Source organism: Pelmatolapia mariae, linkage group LG6, assembly GCF_036321145.2.
Source record: "Pelmatolapia mariae isolate MD_Pm_ZW linkage group LG6, Pm_UMD_F_2, whole genome shotgun sequence".
In the NCBI taxonomy this organism is placed as follows: Eukaryota; Metazoa; Chordata; class Actinopteri; order Cichliformes; family Cichlidae; genus Pelmatolapia; species Pelmatolapia mariae.
In genome coordinates, this window is record NC_086232.1 from 7,838,517 (window position 1) to 7,863,173 (window position 24,657).

At 42.5% G+C, this 24,657-nt stretch overlaps 1 protein-coding gene across 4 annotated transcripts in view; it reads right to left on the bottom strand.

Moving 5' to 3' along the window:
- Window positions 1-460: 460 nt before the first annotated feature.
- Window positions 461-24,657, bottom strand: part of LOC134628931 (CREB3 regulatory factor-like) — a 35,204-nt gene continuing 11,007 nt past the window's right edge. For all 4 annotated transcript variants that reach the window (XM_063475771.1, XM_063475770.1, XM_063475772.1 and 1 more), the window contains 6 exons: window positions 23,630-24,419; window positions 15,690-15,863; window positions 14,448-14,637; window positions 11,315-11,388; window positions 7,822-7,950; window positions 461-7,684 (listed from right to left, as the gene is read on the bottom strand). In XM_063475771.1, the coding sequence (XP_063331841.1) occupies window positions 7,569-7,684; window positions 7,822-7,950; window positions 11,315-11,388; window positions 14,448-14,637; window positions 15,690-15,863; window positions 23,630-24,419 (1,473 nt within the window). In that variant the 3' untranslated portion in view covers window positions 461-7,568. The remainder of the gene's footprint in view (window positions 7,685-7,821; window positions 7,951-11,314; window positions 11,389-14,447; window positions 14,638-15,689; window positions 15,864-23,629; window positions 24,420-24,657) is intronic.

Genomic DNA, 24,657 nt, shown 5'->3' on the forward strand with positions numbered 1-24,657 from the left:
TTCTGCTCATCTCTGAGGCGTTGGTTTTATCTAACAGAAATGTGAGCCAGACTACTGTTAGTCTTTCTGTTTCTAACTGTCTGCTTCACGTTTACATGTTTCCTAAACATTTGTGTTCGGTATGATATCATGTAAAAACCCACATTAATAACTGCCGCTCTAACCCTGTGAGGCCTGCTGGGGGAGCTGTTGAGTATTTGTGAACTTTCCAGGATCCCTAAAGGGAAATGCAAATCCTGACTGTGGCTGCCACTCGGAGAAATGAAGAGAAACAATAAAGAGCACATTAAATTGATAACACTGTCTCTGTCACACTAAGAAGGGGCAAAAACAGCAACTGAAGTGTTTACAAAAGTTAGCACAGATACAGTTTTACATTAAATACAGGAAATATCACCACATGCTTCATTTCTAACCTGATATACTGCACAAACATAAAAAGAACAAACTCATGTTTTATTTTAAAAATATACTTTAATACAACAGCTGCATATAAATATTAAAATATACATTATACAGGTGTACAGTACACTCACACAAAACAAAAAATATTAGGCTTCTATTTGTACGGCACTTCTTGTATTTTTTTTCTTTTTTTTGATTATTATTAAGGATTACGTACTGACTTACATAAAGATGTGTTAATGTGTTAACAGGTCCAAAGTATTACTGTAGTATTGTGATTACTGGATTACTGAGAGACAGACAGAGGGGTGTGGGAGGGGGAGAGAAAGGGAAGAGGAGGAGACAGGGTTGCTGTACAGTATATGACATGGCATTGTGGAATGTTTGCTAGTCTCTTAGTTTTCCTTTCCTCCCATCTTTCAGTGTGTTTTCAGACAGATTAAAGAACCAGCAGGGATGTGATTGTTCACTCTTTATTCTCTCCACAGGATTTTTCTCTAGAATACTAAAGTATTATTTCATTTCTAATGAGACATGTTTTTCAGTTTTTGTTTTTTTAAACTGCTCACATCCACAACTGGCCTTTGGTTTCGACTCATCATCAATCTGGACAGAAACGACTGACTCGGTTTTGGTTAAAGCCACGAGGTGTGTCTCAGCTGCCACCGGCTATGCCAACAATACATGTGCAGCACGTTGTTAACGTATCGGATGCTACAACCATGCAGGTTTTCAAAACCCACTAGTAGTACGAAATGCTCTGTGAGAATGAATATGAATGTCTGCATTTTTGGTCACTGAGTACGTTACTGTCCTGCCAAAACATCAGCTGTATTTCCCCTGAAAAGTACAAAGGAATAACTTTTTTAACAGAAATGAAAGTTTCCTTTGGACTTTTCTATTAAACACCAGCTTCTGTGGCTGAAGAACAAAGGCACCACAGACGTGTCTAACTGCCACTTGAGGCTTGCTCAAAGGCAAGCCAATCCCCATAGACTCCCATGTTAAAATGCCCAACTTCTGTTATGAACATGATTACAGCCTGGTACAATATACAGTTTTGGTCTTTACAGCTAATTTCCCACTTTACGGCAACTACAATTCACCCATTTGGATTTCTGGCCATGGCCAGTTTGACTGACAAGTGCAGACACAGGCAGCTCTAGGCAATGACTGTTTCCTAAAGCAGAAGTCGTTTAAGTGTGTCTGTCTGCATAAACGGCGTTCACCAACTCCAAACACACTCCTTTGGTGTCCTCCAAGATCCTGACAGCACATCGGCAGAAGTGGATGATGTACGTGTCTAAGATCCAAAAAATACGGCATGAAAAGCACAGAGAATGGCCACAGTGACACTTTCTCTTGCTTTTAACATTTGGTTTCCCTTCAGCTCATTGGAAGCCTAACTTTTGTTTTCCACAGCTGGCTGACGGACCAACAACAGCACAAGCAAGAGAAGCTCCCAGTTGTACCAGACTGTACACGTCCTCCACCTGGAAACGGAGCTCAGTGTAGGGAGATGATTCTTTCTCAGACTGCCAGCGGACAGCGATCGCACTGCTTCTGCTGGACATATGAATCCTGCTAAGCCCCTGAACTGCATGTCCCGGCCTTAAAGGTGGTGCTGGTGCCTTTGAGGATTTTTTTAACAGAATTATCTGACAAACAATGTGGCTTTCTAACTTGTGTGGACTTTCAACAAGTCTGTGTTTGAGTCTTGATGACTGCAATTTGAATATTTTATCACTTATACCTAATTAACAGTAATCTCTTTGTGGGTACTGTAACCATAGTTTGCTGGCCTCAGCTGACAGTACAGTGCTTTCACCCTCTAGCCTAAATACAGCTTCAAAAAGAACAACAGAGCCGCTGCCAAAATGTTAATGGTGAGAGTTCAAATTCCACTCTGATAAAGACATATAAAAGATTAGCAAATTAGTTAAGATGACATTGCAACCGCTGCTTTAACACAAGACCAAAACCTCACACATAACCCACCTGAAGGTACGATTTAACCTTTAGCAACAGTGTTTCCCAAAGCACCAACCAGTTCCTCTAAAGCCTTGAAGTTGTGGTATCTCTCTGCCTGAATAAAATGTTCAATAATTTATCATTAAGTTTGCAAGCAATCTAGGTTTGGCAGAACATGGTGTGCACAAGTAGGACCTTGTTAATCATACAAAGAAGCTGGATCAGAGTCCTTAAACAACCACTGCCAGATGTTCTAAAAACAGATGTTCCGCTCTCTGATTTAAAGGCAATGATAACACACGAGGCACCGACTGGCAAAGCCTCGTCTAGCTCCTTCCACTTCAATTTAATTGATAGAGAAAAGTAATATGGACCTGCAGGTTGAAACTGACACTTGGGCCCCATCTGGCTCCTTCCAGATGGAAGTTTCCAGGTCAGCAATAAAGGAAGCAGGGCATCGAGACGCAGGCCACCAGGGCGATTGAAAGATATCAGAGTGTGGCAGAGGGTGGAGGTGACGGTGGGGATTAGAAGGGTTCGGATAAACTACTCAGGGTCCCTGACTAAGTGCCGCTTCCCTGGCCTCCTCTGCCTTTGAAACTGGAGAAGCCAGAGTGTTTCCAACAATGCGAGCAGTGGAGCAGAGCGGGGACGGGCACTTGGAGGTCAGCAGCGTCCCACCGGTGTAGTCTTACTGATGAGTCTATTCAGCCCAGCGGGTCCACAGGGCCTGAATGCCTGGTCCAAAAAGCCACTGCAGCCATGTGTAAGCTTAGGAAGGTCAACCACTTCTAATTGTTCTCACCCTAACACTGCTGCTTCAAGGATTTAAGCTACACTTTACAAGCATGGCACACATAGAGGTTAACGCTTCTTTCTCAGGCAGCTATAAAAACATCAGAGTGTAAAAAAACAAACAAGAAAACAATCGGTTAATCTCGTGACTTTAAACAGTTACTGAAGATAACAGACAAACTTACAATGAAATAAAATCCTGTTCACAGCAGCCAGAAAAAGGGGACGGTCTGGTCATCTCGGTTGTGAAATCACTTTATGACCAGAATTACTGTTAATTCATTTTCTCATGTTTTGGTTGCAGTTCAAGATTCCACTGGAAGTCTTTCAAAAGCAGAGCATCTCCACACAGCACAGCTTTCACCAGCCTATTTGCAGTATGAGATACAGTGCTTTTACTGTTTTATAAGCCCACAGAGGGTTTTTTGTTGTTGTTCTAATAAGTACCTGCCTCAATTATATTGCATCTTTTCGTATCTATACTTCCGTGCCAGCATTTAATGCACCTCTAACGTTTAAAATGTCAACAGTCAACGATACATGCTTTGAAACGTGAAACTTTGTCTGCTGAGATAAATGGATGAAAAGATTAAAACCTCCCTGTAACGTTTTCAGTGGAAATTTCCACAATGGTAGCAATCATTAACAGCCTCAGACGTGTGTCCTCTCTGTATACCACATATGCAGAAGCCCCTTACTTTCAACTGTCACCATTCCCTAAACTGCTGAGCTGGACCCAGTGCTCCACTCAACGTCTTCCCCTTTTCTCCAGAACTTTCTCAGAAAAAGCCCACGCGCACATGAGCGACAGGCAAGTTTCACAATTGTTTACTTCTCTCTGCGTCTGGCAGATGGTGACACCCGACGAGGAAGCCAGTCAGATAAGAATCGTCCAGTTTCTGCAGAGTCATTGTCTATATTAGGTCAGATGTGGACAAAATTGTAAGCCGAGACTGTTTGTTCTGGGCTGTTTGTTAAACCCCAGCAGATCCGCGGCTGAGCCTGGGCCGGGCTCGGCCTGTTCTGACCGTGAAAAAGTGAACAATGACCACACAACTGACATCTTTGGGTCAGTTCACTTTTCTCTCTCTCCTCCTTCCAGGTGCACACAAACAGAAACTCTACAGAGGAACTGAATCAGGAATGTGAGAAACAGAAACAAGTGGCCTTGCCAAGACCGGCCACTCCCTATTAAAGCTTTACAGTTAAAGGGATATTCCACAATACAACAAGCTACAGCATCAGTTAAGGCCCTTAGATGAGTGCACCACTTGTGTAAAACCGGCTGTTTTTCTGTTTGGATCAGAGGCAGGAATTCACTGTGTTACAACTGTTTGCAGTTTTTGGCATATAGATGAATGTACACAGCAGATGGTGCGCTGTGTTACGTAACAGCGATCTGAACGAAGGAAAATATCTGTACAAACTTGTGTAGTCTTTAAACACAAAGACCTCATCCTCCTCCTCTGACGTGACAGATGGGTGGGAGAGCGTTTTAAAGCTCGGCGATCTACACAGTTGTTTCTCTGCTCTTTCCTCTTGTTTTCTGTTGTTGTTGCACGAGCTGCTGCCAGCGCACAATCCTGTGACTCTGCTGGCAGCATCAGCAGCTTCCCAGCCCCCCGGGAGAAAGTGTGTGTTTGGGGGGGGTGGGGGGGGGTGGTTATGGGTGTAGAAGTGCACACCATTAGCTACACTCAGTGACCTTCCCCGAGATCACGCGTCTCTTCACGGATGATCACATGAAAGCCTGAGCGGGTTTCTGTGGTAACGTTGAGGACGCCTCATTGACATTAGAGCTGAATCAGGTATCTTTTCATTCTCAGACCGTCTTTGGCACCAGAGCCTCGACGCTCTGTTCACCAGCAGCAGAGCTCCACAAGGAAGCCATTCCAGCTGAGCGACAGGAATCCTCTGTTTACAGTACAGCTTTATACAACCATGAGCAACATTTCCCAGAACAGAGCGGATGCAGAAAACTAAAAGCAGGAGCGACGCTAAGCTGCCCCTCACTCTTCTAAAAAATGACAACAAGCAAGACGTCCACGAGGTGAAGAGTTTAAGTTGAACCACTCCGTTCCTGAATGAGACAGGAAATGTCTTGTTTTTCCAATTTTTTTTCCATAGAAAGGGGGCAGTGTGTAGAACAGCAGCTTTGGAATGCAGCCCAGATGGGAGCTTGTCAAGGTTAAAAAACAAAAGGGAATTGCTCCGTGAACAGCCGCTCCCCTATGTATATTTCCCAGATATGATGTTCACAGAAACCAGTGCCCGCTACTGTTTCCACAAATAGATTTCAACATATACGTGAAAACAATGTAGGTTTCCATGTACAGACTTAATTTAAAAGGAAAACATTCTGCTTCACCTTTTCTTTTGGTGACCCCAGATGAGCCTGCATTTTTTTCCTTCTTCTTCTTCTAAGTAAAGTCAAGTGATGCCAAGCTTGGCGCAGCAGTCACGAGTTAAGTTTTACCTTGTAATAGGTTTTAATAACACAGGTCCCTGTGGCTTTAAGCTCCAGGCACTTGAGAAAGGCGTCATTATGCAAACAAACCGCCTATTACAACAGTACGTCCTCACAGGCCAAAACCCAGTCAGCAGTTACTGCCTCATGCCTCCAAATGTGTTTGCATGACTTTTCTGTCATCATATAGTAGCACCATACCGAAACAAGCCCAAACCAGCAGTTGGTCGCAAAGCGCTTGGTGCCCTCAAGTCTCTCAATCAATATCTGTCTTTAGAAAAAGGTGCCAAGAGTCTTTTTTTTCCTCTCTCTTTTGGAGGATTTGAAGCCCTCTTCAAAGGTGCTTTGTTGCTCTTACCACAGTGCAATTCAAAGGTCTTAATTAATTTTTTTAGCGTCCAACAACATTTACAGAGTGTGGACAGGTTGGTCTCCAGCTTTAGCAGAGACCACACAAAAATAAAGAAAAAAAGAAAATAAAAAGGCAGATTTTTTTCTCTCAAAACTCTCAAGACTGACGCCCACTTTGTGGGCTGTGGCATCATCAAATAACAACAAAATCATATCAACAAAAACAAATTATTTGCTTTCTAGCTCTACAAGTGTGTGTGTGTGTGTGTGTGTTTTTTTTTTCTCTATTTGTCATTGCAAGTCAGGAAATTGCGCTACATAATCAGGTCAGGGGGTTGAGGAGAGGGCTTGGGGCAGGCATCGAGGACACTTCCCTTTTTTGGGGTAAAAAATAAATCCACCACAGATCAGCTAAAGGAGCACCAGGCTGCAGAGCTAGACGGCCAACCAATCGACAAGGCGTTTGGTCAAGTCCCGTCTGCTACACCACGGCCTCTCGGGTCCGTGACGGTAGTGCATTTACGTGAAAAGGATCTAAGTCTATCAGGTGATGCCCATCTTTGAATGATGCACGCAGGTAAATAGGACAAGAATTAAAAGTGTATCAGTCACTTCAGCCCTCTCTCAGCAGGACAGGATGGTGTGTTAATGGCTGGCAGCATCTGAAGTGGTGAGAGGTGTCAGAGTGGTTCAGCAGTATCACTTATCTTTGGTCAGTTTAAATTAAGGTGCAGTTTGTTTTCTTTTTTTTCTTTTGATCTCTGCTTACATTTTGATGGGGTGACGGGGGTGTCAGAGAGGGATGGGTGACTATTAAAGCTCTGAGGACTTTTCCACCAGTTACCATTGACTGGTCTGGCATTGGGTCTCATTTCAGATGCTGGTGCGATTCAAATGGTATGCAGAGCTTCTATAGGAGCCCAGCCAAACAAACAAAAAAAAAAAAACCCCAAACCAAATCAAAACAAACACACCCTCTTCTTTGTTTCCCGTGCTTGGGCTCCTCCCACTTCCTTATTTTTAGAACTTCCTCTTATCCTCAAATGCCCCCTTGCCCTCGGCTCACTAACGGCCCCCTGACAACAACTACGACCATCTACAAAACAGTGCAATGTCTATTCATAGGCACAATGGGGTACAAATACAGCACAGAGAGGGAGAGAGGAACACTATACACGCTCATACAGTATGTTACACGCACACACTTATGCACGCACACAGAGAACACAGAATACAGAGACATCAGCAGCAGCAGCAGCAGCAGCTCTGGCCTGTTGGTGGTTGTGGTGCAGCCTGCAGAGACAGAGCGGTGAAGACGGCTGCTGTTTGGAGGACCAACAGGAGAGGACCAGGAGCAAGGTAGCAATTTACTATCGCTTTGTTTAGGCTACTCCTTCCTCTTCTTCCTCTCCTCCTCTTGGTTCCCAGCCTCTCCACTTTGCCGTCTCTTTGCTTAAATGTGTACGACGTGAGAGCAGAAGAGGTGTAGAGGAGCTTGGTCTCGACAAGTTGGTGGTGCTGGGAGGGCGGGGTTGGAAGAAGAGGGTACGGAGAGAAAAGGGACTGCTGTTTTGGGGTTTTACCCCGATGCCTCATCCCCGTCCTGTGGGGGCTCTTTGCGTTGGTTCTGACCGCCTGCGCTGGCTGCCAAAATCCTCTGCACAAAGTCTTTGGTCCGCCCAGCAACTAAGGGACCTGAGGTAGCCATGGAGATAAATTAGGAGGTGCAATGGAAAGAAAAGGACAAGTCGCAAGCAAAATCAAACCTGTTTTTATAGCACGAAATATCCAAACTGCTTATTACATATCGGTAATGTTAGTCTGTTTCTCACCACTCGACTCTCTGAGGATGTCTTCGAGCCGTTGGGTCATCCCTCGTTCGTCTGTGTCCTCCTCCTCGCTGCTCTCCACTCGCCGTCTGATCACTTCCTTAATCCGTAGCAGAGCTCCCAACAGGTTTTCTGTGCAGCAAAAAGAGGAAAAAACAGCAGCGTGAATCAGAAAAGCGTTGCCAGGGGTGGAATTCTGTTTCTGAAAGTCGAGGGAGAATAACTGATATCATTCAGGGCTGTGGAGTTTTTCCACAGAATCTAAAGGGGTGCATTTTTAGTCGCCTACATGAGACAAATTACAGTGTTTAGTGCAGGGCTGTCAAACATACAGCTCACTGTTCAGACCTTCTGTTTGCAAGGGGTGGCTAATCGGGAGAGAGCAGCTGAAACAGCTTGTTTTAGAGATAGGGTGAATTGAAGGGGCTACAGAAAGGCTGTGAGATAAATAAGAACTATTTTGAACTGCCAATCATGCAAAGCTGCTCTCGCAGAACTCCCCTCAGCGGTACGGAGCAGATGTTTATTTTCAGAAAGCAGAAGAGAAAGCAGAGAGAAAAAGAAAGGGAAAGTAAACATCAAGCTGAAACTAAAGGAGTGAAAGTGGTGCCCGAAAGGTCAGATGAGTGAGTTTGTGACTCAACCCTCGATCTTCAACTCCTAACTGTCCAAGTGGAGCTGCTCAGTGGCCAACAGATACTGACTAGTAATATGAAGCATCTGGAGTCAAGAAACACACTTTTTGGTAAAGGAATCCTTCTTGGGTCTGTGAGATAATAGCAGATGGGTTGCTACAACACGTGGCACAGAGAAGCAGCTGGTTGGGCCCACGGGAAAGCAGAAAATGTAGGGTTGAAATTGGCTTGGAAAATGTACGTTTAATAAAAAGTATTTTCTTATTATTAATATTATACTTGGAGAGGTTTGCGGATGGTAAGCAGCAAGCCCAGCCAGTGGGTGGGCATGTGATTAATAGAAGAGGTAATCTTAGTTTTTAATTTAAAAATAAATGGATTGTTTTACATCTATAATTAGCAAAAGTGGTTTAAGAGTAAATTATTATATTAACATTATAAAGGTATATTTATGTAAGTCCCGCTTCTTTCCAGTGTTTGAAAGTTTTCCCCAAACATCTGTGTTTTTGTTTGCTTATAAAACAGAAACTGTTTAGTTTAGCTCAGATAGTAGTGCTGTGAATCATCGGCACCTCCTATGCTAGTGGCTCCTCCCCTGTCAGGTCATGTGACCCAATGGTGCCATGACACCCCTTCTGTCTGTGTACATTATTCTCGCCTTGATGTGATTTCTCTTTTGTCCAGGGCTCATATCAGCAGGGAGTGTGTGTGTGGGCGAAGGACCACAGTGGGTCTGACCAGCTGCTCCCCAAGTCTCTGTAACACACACACACACACACACACACACACACACACACACACACACACGCAAAGCAAGTCCGGAGGCTTCACACAGCACTGGCATGGTACCAAAGTGCTCTTTGTTTGAAGTTTCCTGTTGAATCTGCGGCTAAGTATGTAAAAGTGTGTTTTGTATAGATGCAAACAGCAGCGATATAAAGCGAGTGAATGGAAGAGAAAAACAAATGACACAGGAGCAGAGGAGGAAAAACGGAAGGAAGGAAATCTGTGAGGTTAAGTTCTGTATTTGGGCCAGTCAGAAGGCAAAAAAACACAAAAGCAGAAGCCACAACTAAAATCTTTGCGAGCAAATGCTGGGCCAAAATCAGGAAAGACTGAAACGTTCAGAGAAAATCAAGGAGAAATGGACATAGAAAGTTGATGCTAGTAAGGTTGGAATTCACAGAGATCGATAGAAAACCAGACGAGGAGCATGAAGAGTAGGACGAGGAGGAGGAGGAGGAGGAGGAGGTGGGCAGAACTGGGCTGATAGATTTGGCAGAGTCGAGGTGTTGATTATCAGGAGCGAGGTGAAGTCGCACTTCCAAGGGTTTCCCTGCTCCTCGTGGTCTTGTTACTATCAGTTTTCTGCATTAACCTGTTTTCTTAAACAGAGCATCTTCAGTGTTATTTGAAAAGATGGTTTCTCACTAATTTAGCTTGATTTAAATTTCATTAGTAAGGAAAATGTCCACTTTGCCACTCTGCAGCCTCTGATGTGGTTTTACTCTCATTAACTGACGCTGGGTATAATAAATTAACTCATTCAATCATCTATCAGTTTAAATTGTCAGGCTCTTCCGTCTCATATATAGTGTTACAACAGTCTGACAATGTTTTGGTTTTTTTGACTATGAGAAAAAAACCTCCCCTCTGTCCCGCAGAGCCAGTTCTCCCACTTCTTTCCTATACTAAAGTCAACTCACCTGAAGTGAAAAAAGACTCACAATGTTTAGAAGTTTTGTACATACTAAACTGCTTCACCCGTTTAACGGCTCAACAATATAAAGATCTGATCAACCAATCACCTGGCAGGAATTCAGAGCATTTCGACATGATCAAGACGAGCTGCTAAATTGCAAACCGAGCATGGGACGGAAAGTTGATTTATGTGGCTTTGAACTAAACATAGCTGTGGTGCGAGACAAACTTGTCTCAGAAACTGCTCATCTACTAAGATTTTCACACACAACTGATAGAGGAGGCCAAGCTTGTCTTCTATTTGATAGAACAGGTTAAGGAAGAGAAGCAAGACTAGTGCAAGCTGATGAGGAAGCAACACTAACTCAAACAGTAGAAGAAGATTTCTGAACACACATGTTGAAGCAGTTAGGACTAGGTGTGGGACCACACACTGTATATAAAAGATGGACACATCCATGTGACACCACTCACTGGTTTTGTGGAAACCTCCAGGATAGAGTTTTGGTCTTTCAGAGCTAGAGGTGACCATATTTGAACAAGAGGGTGTTGCTAGATTGTTAGCCAATGCTTGCAAGATTTGTTAGCAAGGTGCTAGCAAAAAATAAACTGTAAACTATAAACTGTGGGCTCTAAAGCTTGCAATGACAGTCTGTGAGGAATGAGCACTGGTTAGATTTTTCAGCCTGGGGGTTTCTGCTTGGGTTACTCAACAGAGTCAACTGCAAGACAATTTTATGAATGTAGCAGTTTAATTAATTAGCAGCTGATTTGCATTTTCTTGCTCTCCTCCATTTAACTTCACTTTAGTCTAATTTATTTGAACACCGTCACTACTGGGAGAAGCCAAAAAGTTGATGGGAACTGACTAAATGTTTAGACTATAATGCTGATATTTGGTGCTGCTGTATAGATAACTGTATCACAAGAAAAAGCAGATATCATTATCGTTAGCCACCCACAGCAAGAAGGGTCACCCATTTGAAAAAGAGAGAAATATAAAAATAAACATAAAATAAAAATCTAGATGCAATCATTTATAAGAAGAGCATGTATAGAGTTTAATGACTATTTTGACTATCTGTTCAGGGAACAGTGAGAAGTGTCAGGCATCTGAAATCCCCTGCTAAAGAATACCCAGTGATTTCCTGAGTACTGACCATATTCCTGATTGAGCCCCCACAGCTTGATCTTGTTGGCTTCGTGCTGGGCCTTCTTTTTCAGCCGGCAGGCCCTGAAAACAGAGGAAAATAAAACACTGTCATTCTTTAGACTTTGTTCGAGCATTCCCATTCTCCACATGACCCCGTTACTGAGTCAGCTGGCTCATGCTGACCGTATTTCCACACCATGAGGAAGATTGAAAACCTCTTTAACCCCTCTGAAGGACCATTTGACACCACAAAAGGGCAAATCCAGTTCTGGTTTGAGAGTGTTGGAAAAAAGGGAGCTGAGAATAAAACAATCAACGCATGTTAAATATTAATGCCTCTCATGGGGACTATTTTGTGCAATGTGGAGAGAATTTCTCTTTTCCTGCAGCTATGAGTGAGCTAAATGAAACTTAGGGAAAGAAAATACTTGCAGGTCAGTGGCGCTGGATAGAATATTTCCTCAGTGTTTCTCCACATGTTGACTTGAGCCTTGCCAGGTTTTTCTTTTTTGTACCACAGTCCCTGCTGGTTTGAGGAGGATGTGGACGACAGTACAACAATTTAAATGTTCCTAATCACTGCAGGGATGGGACTTAACCAAGTACTGAGCAGGTTCCAATATGTACCACAGGTTTTTACATTTGCAAATGTGATTATAGAGATATAGAGTTTCTGTTCTTAATGCAAATCCAAAAATAGGCTTGAGAGATCTTACTGTTTATTGTGATGGATTACCTACAGCTGCAAATTGATTTAAGTAATGTACTGAATGAAAATCAGTCGCTGCCTGAAGGTAGGAAAAGTGTTCACCAAGTTGAAAGCTTCTGGTTCATGCATGTGTTTGGAAAAGGGCTGCAAATGGTTGTGTTTAAGAAACCTGGAAGTGTATGCCAACCTGTGGCCAGCCACAATGGGGTGTTGTGGACAATGCAGCAGGCAGGAAATCTACAATCTGATGATATCTGATGACAGTTGGCAATTCTCTGCACTTAATTTATGCATCCTGTGAAACATGATTATTAACCTTCTTAACATGAGTACTGAGGGGGGTTCTTTGAGTTGGCTGTCGTGATTGGGTGTTATACAAATAAAACTGCATTCAACTCAATTAAATTCACTCACATTCAATTGGGTAGTGGCAAGCAAATACAGTTACAGTATAATAATAAGATAGTAGCAGAAAAGATGACGGTAAGTTCTAGTATGATTTTATTTTTAGCTTTCTCTATCTACAACATGACTTAGCTTAATGTTTGTTCAGTGCTCTGGTGGAATGAGCCAGAGCTTTTCTTTTGCTCATGTTCATACAACACCTACCACTCACCTTTTTTTTTGGTGTGAATATTTGTGTATTTTTCTAGTCTGTAAAAATGCTATTTATATCTTATTTTTTGGCAAAGATGGCAACAATGTTAAAGTTTTCATTTATTTTGCTGTTATTTAATCCAATTTAACTGGTGATCCTATAGCTGCACTTCATATGCCCGAAACACCACTGAAATAGACGTTACACCTTTTTTTCTTTTTTACATGTATTTAGATAAGAGCTTCAAACAAGCAGCCAGATTTACTATTCAGAATAGTGGAGAGGCTTGCTTCTGGAGGGACTTTGATAAAATACAAATAAAATTGTTTAAAAAGAAAGAAAGAAAGAAAAAAAGCAGTGATATAGGTCCATTTCTATGAAGAAGTTAGCAATAAAGCTTCTTTTTGTTGGTTCATTACTTGAAAGAGCTCACTTCAGCGGATGTATGGATTTGTGTCTCCTCTGGTTTCTAACTGGTCAAAATCACTACATCATGAAACCACTGAAGAAGCTAAACAATACTTTGCCAAATGATGGTGTATTCCTGCTGAGTCTAGTTAGTAAGTTAGCATCCGGGACAGTTTTCATTGCTAAGCGTGTTGGCTGGAATGTTGTGCCAAACTGGGCGAGGGCTAAGAACCAGCCCAGTGTTTTTCCTTTGCGCCGCCTGAATGCCAGGCAGGTTATTTCAGACATGAGCAGGGAAAAGAATGAGAGGGAAGGTCTGAAGGCGGTCAGGCTAATCCAACTACTAACCCCAACCTGGACTCACGCAGCCACAGCTATGACAGAGTAAAAGAAGTGAATCTTCACATGAGATTCCTGCATACTAAACAAAAACATGAACTCGGTGACTTCGCAGTCACACTTCCTCTGACGTTAAATTTCCCTCACTCCCCTCCCCTTCAGCCTCTTTTTCAGCTTTATTTCTGTAAGTCCTTGCCAAACTTTCTATTAGATGACATGTTTGTGTCGTGTTTAATGTATGTTTTGAATTACAAGATATTCCCAGGCTCCTGCAAAACTGCCTGTAATAATGTCCTGAATTCTGAAATCTCCCCCTCCCTCCCTGCAAAGATGAACTTTATATGACCCATCTTTCCCTCTACTCCTCGTCTGCCTCTTCAATCCTGCCTGATTTCCTTGTATTCAGCTTTTCATCCTGCTCCCCTCCATCTCCCCGCCTCTCTTGTTTTTTCGTCTGCTTCCCTCCGTCCTTCCTTCACTTATTCTGTCAAGATAATATCCAAGGTAAGTTTGTTACAAAGAAACAGGCAATGCAAAAATACACTGAAAACCAAGCTTTTCAACCTTCAGTGTTGTGTGTGTGTGTTATTCTGAGGGACATATTGTAAGTAAATTAAAGCCCGTTTGAAATTTTACAAAAGCATAGTATGGTAGTTTCTTTTAAGGCTCGCTGATCTGCAGAGTTCTACGACATGAGGGCATCATCAAAGGAAAAATTCAAATCAGTAAAAACACGACCCATTTCCCAAGATCCTTTTATTTTCCATCACATGAATGCAACTGATGGTCTAAAATCCACACAGATATCACGTCTCCATGTGTTCTTCACCGTCCATGTCCTCCACCACCCGCATTTAGAAGGTCAACTATTAAATGCTGCACATATTTGAAAACCAATCTTGACAGGGCTAAAGACTGCAGATACTAGACCACAGAGCCCCGCAGGCTTCTCTTTTCTGCCAACAAATTACAAAAGCTGAAACCCTCTTAAAATTCCCACTCAGGCCTCATAAATCAATACAGAGCATTTCCAGTGTTCTCACTTAGTGCAGAGGATGTAGGAGGGCAGTAAAGAGCATGCTATACCTGGAGGCCAGCTTGTTCTTCTCCTTGCGTGAACGGGCTCGGGCCACGGCGGGCAGGTCGTTGACCGGACCCATGCCATCGATCGCTGCGTTGAGCTTCTGCAGCTGCTCCCCGATGTTGTGGAGCTTCTGAGGGTTCGGCGTCAGGTCGCTGGCATCTGTTTTCCGGGCTTTGCGTCGCCCCTTTTTGCCTGAATTAACGACAACAAAATGAACTCCATACGTGTCCGGTCAGGTAAAAACAGTGCAGCTCTACCAAACCTGGCCTTAAAATGTCAGGATGCCAAATCTCCCAGTGGTACAAGGCAAGGCATCTATTTGTTTTAATATCTGCTTTCATTTGGAGGTATTATGGTTTGCAGCTCCATATTTTTAGTACTGGACTCTTCTAGAGCAGCTTTGCATGATTAAAGTTTGAAATAAACATTAGGCACCCAAGGCACTTTGCTAAATTGCTATTTAAACCAACTTTCTACTAATTGCTAGCCCCTTAAAATAGAAGATTTGCAAATCGTGTGGGTGGATCATCTGAGCTCTCTACAAGAGCTATTGTTTCCCCCCTGAAATGACTATATTAGAGATATATGACATGATACAGAACTATCATAGAGATGTCACATAGAAATTACTGTACAATGAATGACATGATTTAAAATAAGCATCCACCCCAATAGTTTGATAGATTTACGGAGTATTTACACAACACGTACACTGTTATCAGTGCTGACTCTTGTTTGAGTGGTTTGACTGGACTAAGTTTAAAGGACTGCCATTCTGGTTTGTACAGCATAACACGGGCTGCGGCACTGCAGCAAAGCTATTGTTGAGCCTGACGTGAGATTTGCATACGAGAGGAATGTTGAAAAATCCACATTTTGACATGCAAGTTGTATGTAGGGCACACGCCTGAGGGTGCAGGTCTGATCTGTGTCACGGGAGAAAAAGGAAATGGGACGATCCCAACTGCAGCGTGCACGTCGGGTTAATGACTCCTGCTGCTAAACATTCAATCCAGCCCTTTATTAGGGTTTAACTTATCAATCTGACAATTATCTTTTTTAATAATTAGGTCATCGGCACTCCAAAAATGTCTTCCCCAGAGAAACAACCATGTAAACCAGTTTCACTTAATAATCTAGTAACTTTTCTGACTTTTTTATTTATTTATTTTTTGTATGAAACAATCAGCATTAAATAGCATTCACTAGCATAACGCAGTAATGCTGTAATGCTGTATTCTCACCCTCTCGGCGGTACAGCGTGCTGGGAAGAGTGCTGGAGCTCCAGGACAGAGACCAGTGGACGTCACCGCCAAGTTTCTTCTTTGTGGCTGACTCCCGAGCACGTCTGTACTCCCAGAAACAGCGACGCTTCGACGGTCGCTCGCCCAGCTGCCTGGCTGGCTCTGCTTCCACCTCTAGATGGACAAATATGCAAAGATTTAGGCACTAATGTGGGAAAAACCTCGCAGTTCTTCAAGCAACTTGCTTGCCTGTTAAAACAACAAACAAACCAAGTGACAGAGAATAGACACAAGAACAAAATATTTGATGAAAAAAATCGGTGAGTAAGGAAAGCAGCCAAGAAGAAAGTGTTTCATAAAACTTATATCTCCAGAAAAATCGGAAGCCATCTTGTCGGTTTCTTGAATTCCCCCTGGTGCTGCATCCAAACAGACATGTGAGTGGGTGCAAATTATTTCCTATAATCCTTTTTGTCCTGACAAGGCTTCCCTGTCAGCTCTGTATAAAATGCAAGTTTCTCTTTTGCTCTGTTTCTTTTTATCTTGTGCCATCTTATCTTCTGGCTGGATACCATTGCACTAAATTACATGTAAGTACAAATACAAGTGTTTAAACACTGACAGGGTCATGATAATACAGCTTAAGATATTTTCTAGAATAGTGGGTATCATCAGTTTGAAGCACAGCAGAAATACTCTGGGGTAATCGTTTTGGTTCCTGCATTTTCATAAATGTTTGTAATTTTTATCACTTAGAATTTTAACAGTACAAGGATAGAAGGAAGGAAACACTGATTACTGTTCAGCTGCTCATTAATGTAAATATCTAATTAGCCAGACATCGTCAAGACGAGATGTTGAAGTTCAAACCGATGAAGAAAAGTGTCTTTGCGTGTCATGGTTGTGGGTGCCAGGTGGGCTGGTCTGAGTATTTCACAATCATCTCTAAAGTTTACAGAGAATGGTTAGACAAACAGAAATGATCCAGTTAGCAACAGTTCACTGGACCAATATGCTTTGTTGATCCCAGAGGTCAGAGGAGAATGACGCGACTGCTTTGAGCTGATAGGAAGACAAGAGTAAGTTAAATAATCACTTGTTACAACCAAGATATCCAGAAGAGCATCTCTGAAAACACAACAAGCCAAACCTGGAAGCAGACAGACTATGGCAGCAGAAGACCACACGTGTCAACAACAGAAAACTGAGGCTCACCAAAATTGGACAACAGAAAACTGAAAAATCGTTGCCTGGTCTGATGTGTCCCGATTTCTGTTGCACCATTCAGATTCGTTTTGTGTCAGCGGTTCAGGTCGGTGGTGCTGTGGGGGATATTTTCCTGGCACACTTCAGACCTCTGAGCACCAACCGATCATCCTTAAACACCACAGCCTACCCGAGTATTGCTCCTGACAACTTTTAATGGCTGCTTCCAGTAGGATAAGGTGCAATGTCGCTCAAATCATCTCAAACTGGTTTCTTGAATGTGACAATGAGTTCACTGTATTCAAATGGCCTCCAGATGCCAGTCAATCCAGTAGAGCATCTTTGGGACATGGTGAAACGGGAGATTCACATCACGTGCGGCCCTTAAATCTGAAGCAACTGTGTGACAGTGTGTCATGTCAATAGGGAGCAAAATCTCTGAGGAATGTAGAATCTGTGCCAGGAGGAAGGCAGGGAAAGGGAAACCTGTTAGGGTTACGTGCACCTAATAAATTGGCAAGTGAGTGTATGAGCTTTAGTTCATCTCAAACGTGATAATCAGGCTCTTTGTCGGTGCACACTTTCATACCGCTCTGGTGAGCTATAACTAGGGAAAATATTTAAGAACCGCACAGTTCTCGCTCATTCCTGCTGCTCTCTCTGCGCAGCAGCTGTATCCCCACAGAGCCTGTGCACCGAGAGCTAAGTGCCAGACCTACTGTTGCTTCTACCGTTCTCTCTCAGCGATGCATCATCTTTAACCTGTGCGTTGTGTCAGATGATGTCCGAATAATGACATTAGACAACCCTTTCATTGCGGTTCTTTGTTCAAGGTAATTACAGGTTGCGTGTATTTTTTCCCCACAGCAGCAGTAATAATCATGCTTAAGTTCACCTCACTGTTGAAAACACAGTTACTTTGTCATAAGATTTAGCGGTTAGCAGTTAGATAAAATAATCTGCTGGAGCTCGAGCTCAGAGTGAGGCATACTTACTCAACACCATTCAGCACAACCCAGGCAGAGCGTGCGCTTTGTGTGAGAGCAATTGTGTTGCTTCTGACTCTCTGAGTGATCACAGAACAGCTGCAGTGTTTAACTTATGAATATGAAACTGCAGTGATAAAATACCCTCTACTCAATTCAGTCGTTCAGGATGCCAGAAATGTAAAGTGTCATAGAAACCTATAGCTACAACACCGGCTCCACAAGCCATAGTTCACATTAGAAAATATTTTTATGGCTCTTCAGAATGACTGGAAGAATCTGATAAAAATAGCAATGAGAAAATTAAATCTTCATTATTTTTTAAGCATACAAATAACATTTATTGAATGTAATCTGGTTAAGATGTTGCAACAGAATCGCTTGATGAGATAATCCAAATCCAGCATCGATGCTCCAGGCCACACTGTTCCGGAGGAAACTGAATCTTGGAGGTGGACAATGCTGACAGCCACATATGCAATATTTATTAGAAGAGAATACCCAGCAAGTGAAATGACGAATGCAACCCAATCATAACTGACAGCTATTCGTGTTTATGTTTGGTCGCTATGAGATCATGCTGTGAGCCCAAATCCAAAAAACACATGCTGTATGTCCTCATGACAAAGCCACCAGCACGTATGCCGTTTCACACAAAGACGTCACAGAAGATTAGCCTCAGGCATGCAGACCCACGAATAATGGCGTCATAAATAATACAGCGTGCAAAGCTCCACCAGCAGGAGAGAAGAAGCTCTTCTTCGAACCCGCTACACAGACGTCCAAACAGAAAGAAGACGCTGTCACAGCGAACACAGTCGTTTCTGCTGTGATTAAATCAGACTTGAACTTGATAACTGTGAAGTCCTGCCCTTGCTTTTATTCATGAGTGGACAGTCCACACACACACGCGCGCACACACACACAGACACAGACAGCTTATGTAACATCATGGTGTCTGGTCCTGTCTGCAGATAACGCCATTGTCTGCGCTCCCCCCTCAACTCGATCTTTTGCTCCATGGTTTTCTGTTTCTCAGCCTTTTGTCTGGTTTCCTAAACTCACTCAACCATCATCAATTTTAGCGAGTACACATCACATTTTTACAATCCGTCATTCATACCGTTGCCATCGCTGTGGGCTAATGGTAATAAAAGCTCAACAGGACAAACACACACAAACACACACCACAGGAACAAAGGACCAACAATTGTGTCTTGCGACAGCTGAAACATGAGCTGGACCGCTCCTTGAGAGCGAGCCACCGACCTCTCTATTACCTTGTAACGAGAAGCCTAAGATTTGTTTATCTAACGCAAAGCCGATCAGAGGCAGAAAAGGCCTGGGAAAAGATGCTAATCTGATTGGAAGTCAGTTTACATAGGTGTTATCAACATACATGCTTATGTTTCATGGCTTGTAGTTTGGGAATAACAACTCTTCTCACATTAAAGGGTTCTGATGATGCTCTGTGCTCTCGGCAAACAGTGACTTCATCTGTTTATTACTGAGGGATTAGGCCGCTACAATGTACCTAATTGTTACACTACAACATTTTACTTACGCCGCCAAGAAGCCTCCAGTTTAGTCCTGTTAGTCTGAATGTTAGTTATCACAAAACAAAGTCTTTCAACTCTAAACCTCTGCATCCTTTGCTTCCCTGTAATGTCAATGTAACCTGATCTTTTACCTGTTAACACAAAAACCTTTAGCAAGCTATCTGTAAATTTCTCCAGAGCAGCAACACGTCATAGACAAGTGTTCAGAAGCCAAAGACAAAGAAATGTGAATCAGAGCACACTTTCTATCAGCCTTTATGTAGCAAGCCATGACTCAGGCAACAACTGACTGCTTGTTGTGGCCAATCCAAGAATTCTGAGTGACATTTTTGTACTATTTTTAAACATAAAATCCATGAATGAGCCCAACAATTTTTCATCTGTTTAATTTTGAAAATCCAATCGATGGTATTTACTGTCTGGATTGTAAGCAGGATTTTAAAAGTCATGGCACCAGATCTTTTTGTGCAGTAGCAAGAATGAAAAAAATAAATCACAGCTGTGTTTATCGCTGAAAGTGATCAGAATTGCGATATAGCAATTTCCTATTGAAAATATCACTGAGGTCTCAGTGGTAACTGCTGCCCTAAAACTCACACTGACAGGTTGCAAATATGGGAGGGAGGATTCATATTGTGCTGACCTAATAAGACCTCCATGCTTTTTTCAAATTTCCTCCAGAATAAACATCCCCACATCTGCATAAGAGATACTCAGTTGAATTCTGAAATACAATGAAAGCTCCTTTTTTATGAGCAAACCAGAGTGACATTTAAAAAGCTGACTTTCTTTCACTTTCATCTAATCAAAACAGTCAGCAGGAGAGTAAATAACAGCCTTACAGCATCAAGTCAATAAACAGTGACGATATTGAAGTATCACAGTGATTCTACTCAGTTTCATGCAGCAGAAATTAAACTCAACAACACTGCATCCATTTCAGTCATAGTCATGCAGCAAACTGGTGGCAGTATGTATTTTAACAACATATAGCTTGTATTGATATAAAGACCCCAATACTTAAGTTCAAGAAGTGAAAAACCATATTCATATTCTCTGATTATCAGCTTGTACCGCTGACTTACCTAGTGATAGTGACCTAGTGATAGCTTTTTTCTAAAAAGAATATAAAAAGAATAAAAATAAAATATAAAAATATAAATATTAATATAAAAATATGAAAAGAAAAAAAGAATTTAATTCATGATGTTGCAGAAAATAACTACTCTACCCACAACTCTACCTTGAAGCAGTGACGTCTCTGACTGGTGGAGGTTACGGTTGCCATAGCAATGTGTCAACTCACCAATGTCAGAATAAGGATGAAACTTCAGAAATCTTAAAAGTGAAGACAGTCAGGAACCAAGCACTGTAACATACGGATAACTAGGCCATATAGACCTTTCCTGCATGGGCCCTGGGGGCATGTAAGCCTCCTCCCACATGCATGGGTTAACTGGTGAGCCTAAATTGGCAGTAGGTGTGAATGTAAGTGTGAATAATAGTCTCTCTCTCTCTCTCTTTATGTCGGCTACATTGGCGACCCATCCAGGGTGTACTCACCGACAGCCGGTATAGCGTCCAGCCCAACTATGATCCTGAATCAATGAAGCTGAAAAAAATGGAGGGGTGGATGGATATTGTACAATACTGGAATAATGAAAAGGAGTAAATCTGGGAAGGCTGGAAGTCATTCAATGCAGAGTCTGGGAATTGTATGGCATTGTTGCATCAGTAGCTCCTTCGTTGTTAAAAGTATCTATGTACACTATCTTGTACCTTTACCTTTAAAAAAGGAATTGTCTGAAATGTCAATAGAAAAAATGAAAGGGCAATTCACTTCCTTCATGGGAGACCTTCAAAAAGTGGGTGGGCACTTTTGTGCTCTACAGCACCAGTGTACTCTTCATATTAACACAGCATGAAAGAAGCTAACACCAACCAGCAGCAGTTTAGGTGCTTTTAATGTCAGGCTTGTTAGTTTGTGGTTTAAGTGCAAATTTCATTTCATAACTTTTCTTAACTTATTTAAAGCTGAGTGAAAAGCTGATGACTTTCCCTGCTGGCTTCACTCTATCTCTCTTATTTTGGGTTCAACTCTTGCGGGTAAACTTTCATTACATTTACAATAATTAAACAGATTGTGCTCAAACTGAATATTTTGTTCACATCACCTATCTATTGTCTGCTCCACCCCACACCTGTGTGTGTGTGTTTGTGTCTGTGAGAGAGTGTGAGAGAGAGAGAGGGTGTGCACGTGCACTGAAGAAGAGAAAGTGCAGTAAAGACAGTAAAGTCACACTGAGCTAATATTAAACAAGTACAAGCTGATGAGGTGACTAACATTTTTTTTTTTTAATAATGCCTTTTTTTACTACCCATTTTACTATTTTACTGTACACACATCTACTTTATCTAGCTGTATGCATTTATGTGGCACACTTTTTATACACAGGTGGGAAATCTATGTTAAAAAAAGGAAGTTGTAAATGAGCGAGGGTGAAAGTAAACAGATGACAGGCGTGCTAACCGGCTCTGTTCTGCATTACTTTGATGTTTTAAAAAAAAGCAGAGCAGTTGTATGTCAGCTTTGTCAGAATAACGTGGAATATATCGAAGCAACCAAAGCTACATATAACCATATTTTGTATCATGATGTGGACAGTAGCACGGAAGAAAGTCAGGCTACTGCTGATAACACTGCTAAAATTAGCCAAACTAATCTGACATAGTGTGTGTTTGCAACACCATACAGAGCGCAAACACACATTTCAAAGTGCCACACATTTCAACAACATTTGATTAAGGAGGAATGTGATTACAAATTTCATACAGCTCCTATAATACCCACAAAATATTTGTTAGGCCAATATTTAACTCCATCCTCTTAAAGCGAGCTCAGTTTAAATGTTTTTGTCAGAATGAACAACTAGCAAATAATTTGCCTGAACATCCCCAGAAACATTACAGTGTCCTCACAAACTAATTCAAATCAAGTTCAAAATATTATCTGTCTGTAATGTAACACTTCAACATTCTGTCCCAAACAAATAGCTTTCATATAATAATAATTAAAAAGACAAAAACTGACACTAAAACGAATGAAAGCTAAACCAAACATAACAACAACAACAACAACAATAACAGTAAACTCACGCCAGAGTTTAACTGAAACTAGAGTTGAAAATTTAAAAAAAAATACTGAAAATATGTAATTAGAAAGCACACATCTATGATAACTCTGGTACTCAGTACTGGCACACACCCGAAGGTGCTATGACTAGGAGACTTCAATCCGCCATAGAAAACAAATGTTTCTTTGGCAGTAATTACAAAAAGTCCACTTGACTGGTCATTGAAACACGTTATAGGAATGCTTTTTAGCACACAAACTGTGCATCCTGAAGACAACAGCAACAAATCAATTACTATGAAACAATGCCAAATTTCACAGAACGCGTGTGACAGCTTCAAAGTTCTTCTTTTGTCATTTAGAGTCTGAAAAGCAAAGATTATTTCTACTATTTGTATTACATAAAACACAGAAGCAGAAAACCTGGAATAGTTTGGCATCTTTACAGTTAAGCAATTACCAAAATAGTTGTAGAATTAACTGATCAAGTCTGCTTTTGAGTCGTACTACATACCTTTGATATTTGTGAATGAGAGATAAGTGGGCTGTAAAGAAATAATGAGGCAAGAAAAATGGTTCTTAATGAGCCACCAGCTGAATGCTGCAGTCTGTAGCTGGCATGTTTGTGTTGCTTTTGAAGCTGCTTAGAAATCCAGTTCTTCTGTAATGGTTGTTTAACAATCTGTACCAACTTTCATACCCTATTTAACGTGCTCAGCTAAACCCCCACCCCATCCCAGAAACAAAGCAGCGCGCCTGTTACAGATGGTATTTCAATACCCAAAGACACTTCAGCCCTCAAAGCCATTTTATAACAGTAACACTGTAGTCACTGAAGCAGTGTGATGTCTGGGAATTACACCCGCAAAATTTGGTATCACATGTGCCTGTGCTCAGCCAACCCAGTCAGACGAGACGGTTTGAGGTCTCGTCTGGACTGGAGACAGAACAAAATGGATTGTGTGTGGGCAGACAGGCTGCTGGCCGCGCTGTGATGAGCCGAGATGTCCTCGCCATCACACACACACACGCACACACACTGAAGCCAGAACTCACCACATTCAGTTTCCGAGGAGCTCGAAATTTCAGCTTCCACCACTGTCTCCTCCATTCCCTCCTCTCCCTCTTCCTCCTCCTCTTCCTCTTCCTCGTCTTCGTCCTGCTCCTCATCCTCATCCTCCAGCTTCAGTTTGGTCTCGGCCTGGCTGTCCTCCCTATCCTGCTCTTCCTGCTGATTCTCCACCACCTGCACCTCCTCTGTCTGGGAGTTGTGAGCAGGTCCTGCCCCCAGCTCCCCTCCCTGGCTCAGGGAGTAGTTGTGCTCCTCGCTGCAGTGCTCCAGAGCCAGTCCTACTGCAGCTGCTGCTGCTTCCTCTTCCTCTTGGGCCACCTGATACACCTCCACCGTGCGCTCCCTTGACACCCCCTCATCCTGTCCACCTTCAGTCGCTCTTCCTGAAACACACAGCTCTGTTGTCCGGGCAACAGAGATACACCCTTCCTCCTCCTCTTCCTCCTTCCCTGAAGCAGTTTTCTGGACTTCCGGGGTGCCAGGAGGGGCTGCGTGTCTGTTCCTCCTCCTCTCCTCCTCCTCATCCTCTTCCTCCTGCTCTTCCCGGCTCCTCCCCCAGCAGCCCATCAGCACAGCCTCCTCGGAGCAGGGCAGCAGCTCCCCTCCGACCCCAAGGCCCAGTTTGGTGTAACGAGCCATCTCATCCAGCGCGGACACATCCCAGCGCTCTGGGTGCAGGTCTTCACCAAAGCCTCCATCGTCCACCAGGTCGCTTAGCAACTCAAAGGGCCGTTTCCTTGGCAATGCTGGGGAGCCCAGCATAAGGAGCACACTCTAAAAGGGGGACAGAGATAAATGACACTTAAACATATGATTTGTGACAAAAAAATAAACAAACTTTTAAATAATTCAGTATTTTAAAAATTATTTTGGTGTAAAATGACAGCATTTACTAGCATTTTAAATTGTGAATCTACTTCTGCTACTAAAACAGGACAGAATGAGTTGTGTGTGGGAAAAAAAAAACCTTAATCAAAATTACCCACCCTCCCCCAGTGCCGTAATCCTGTCA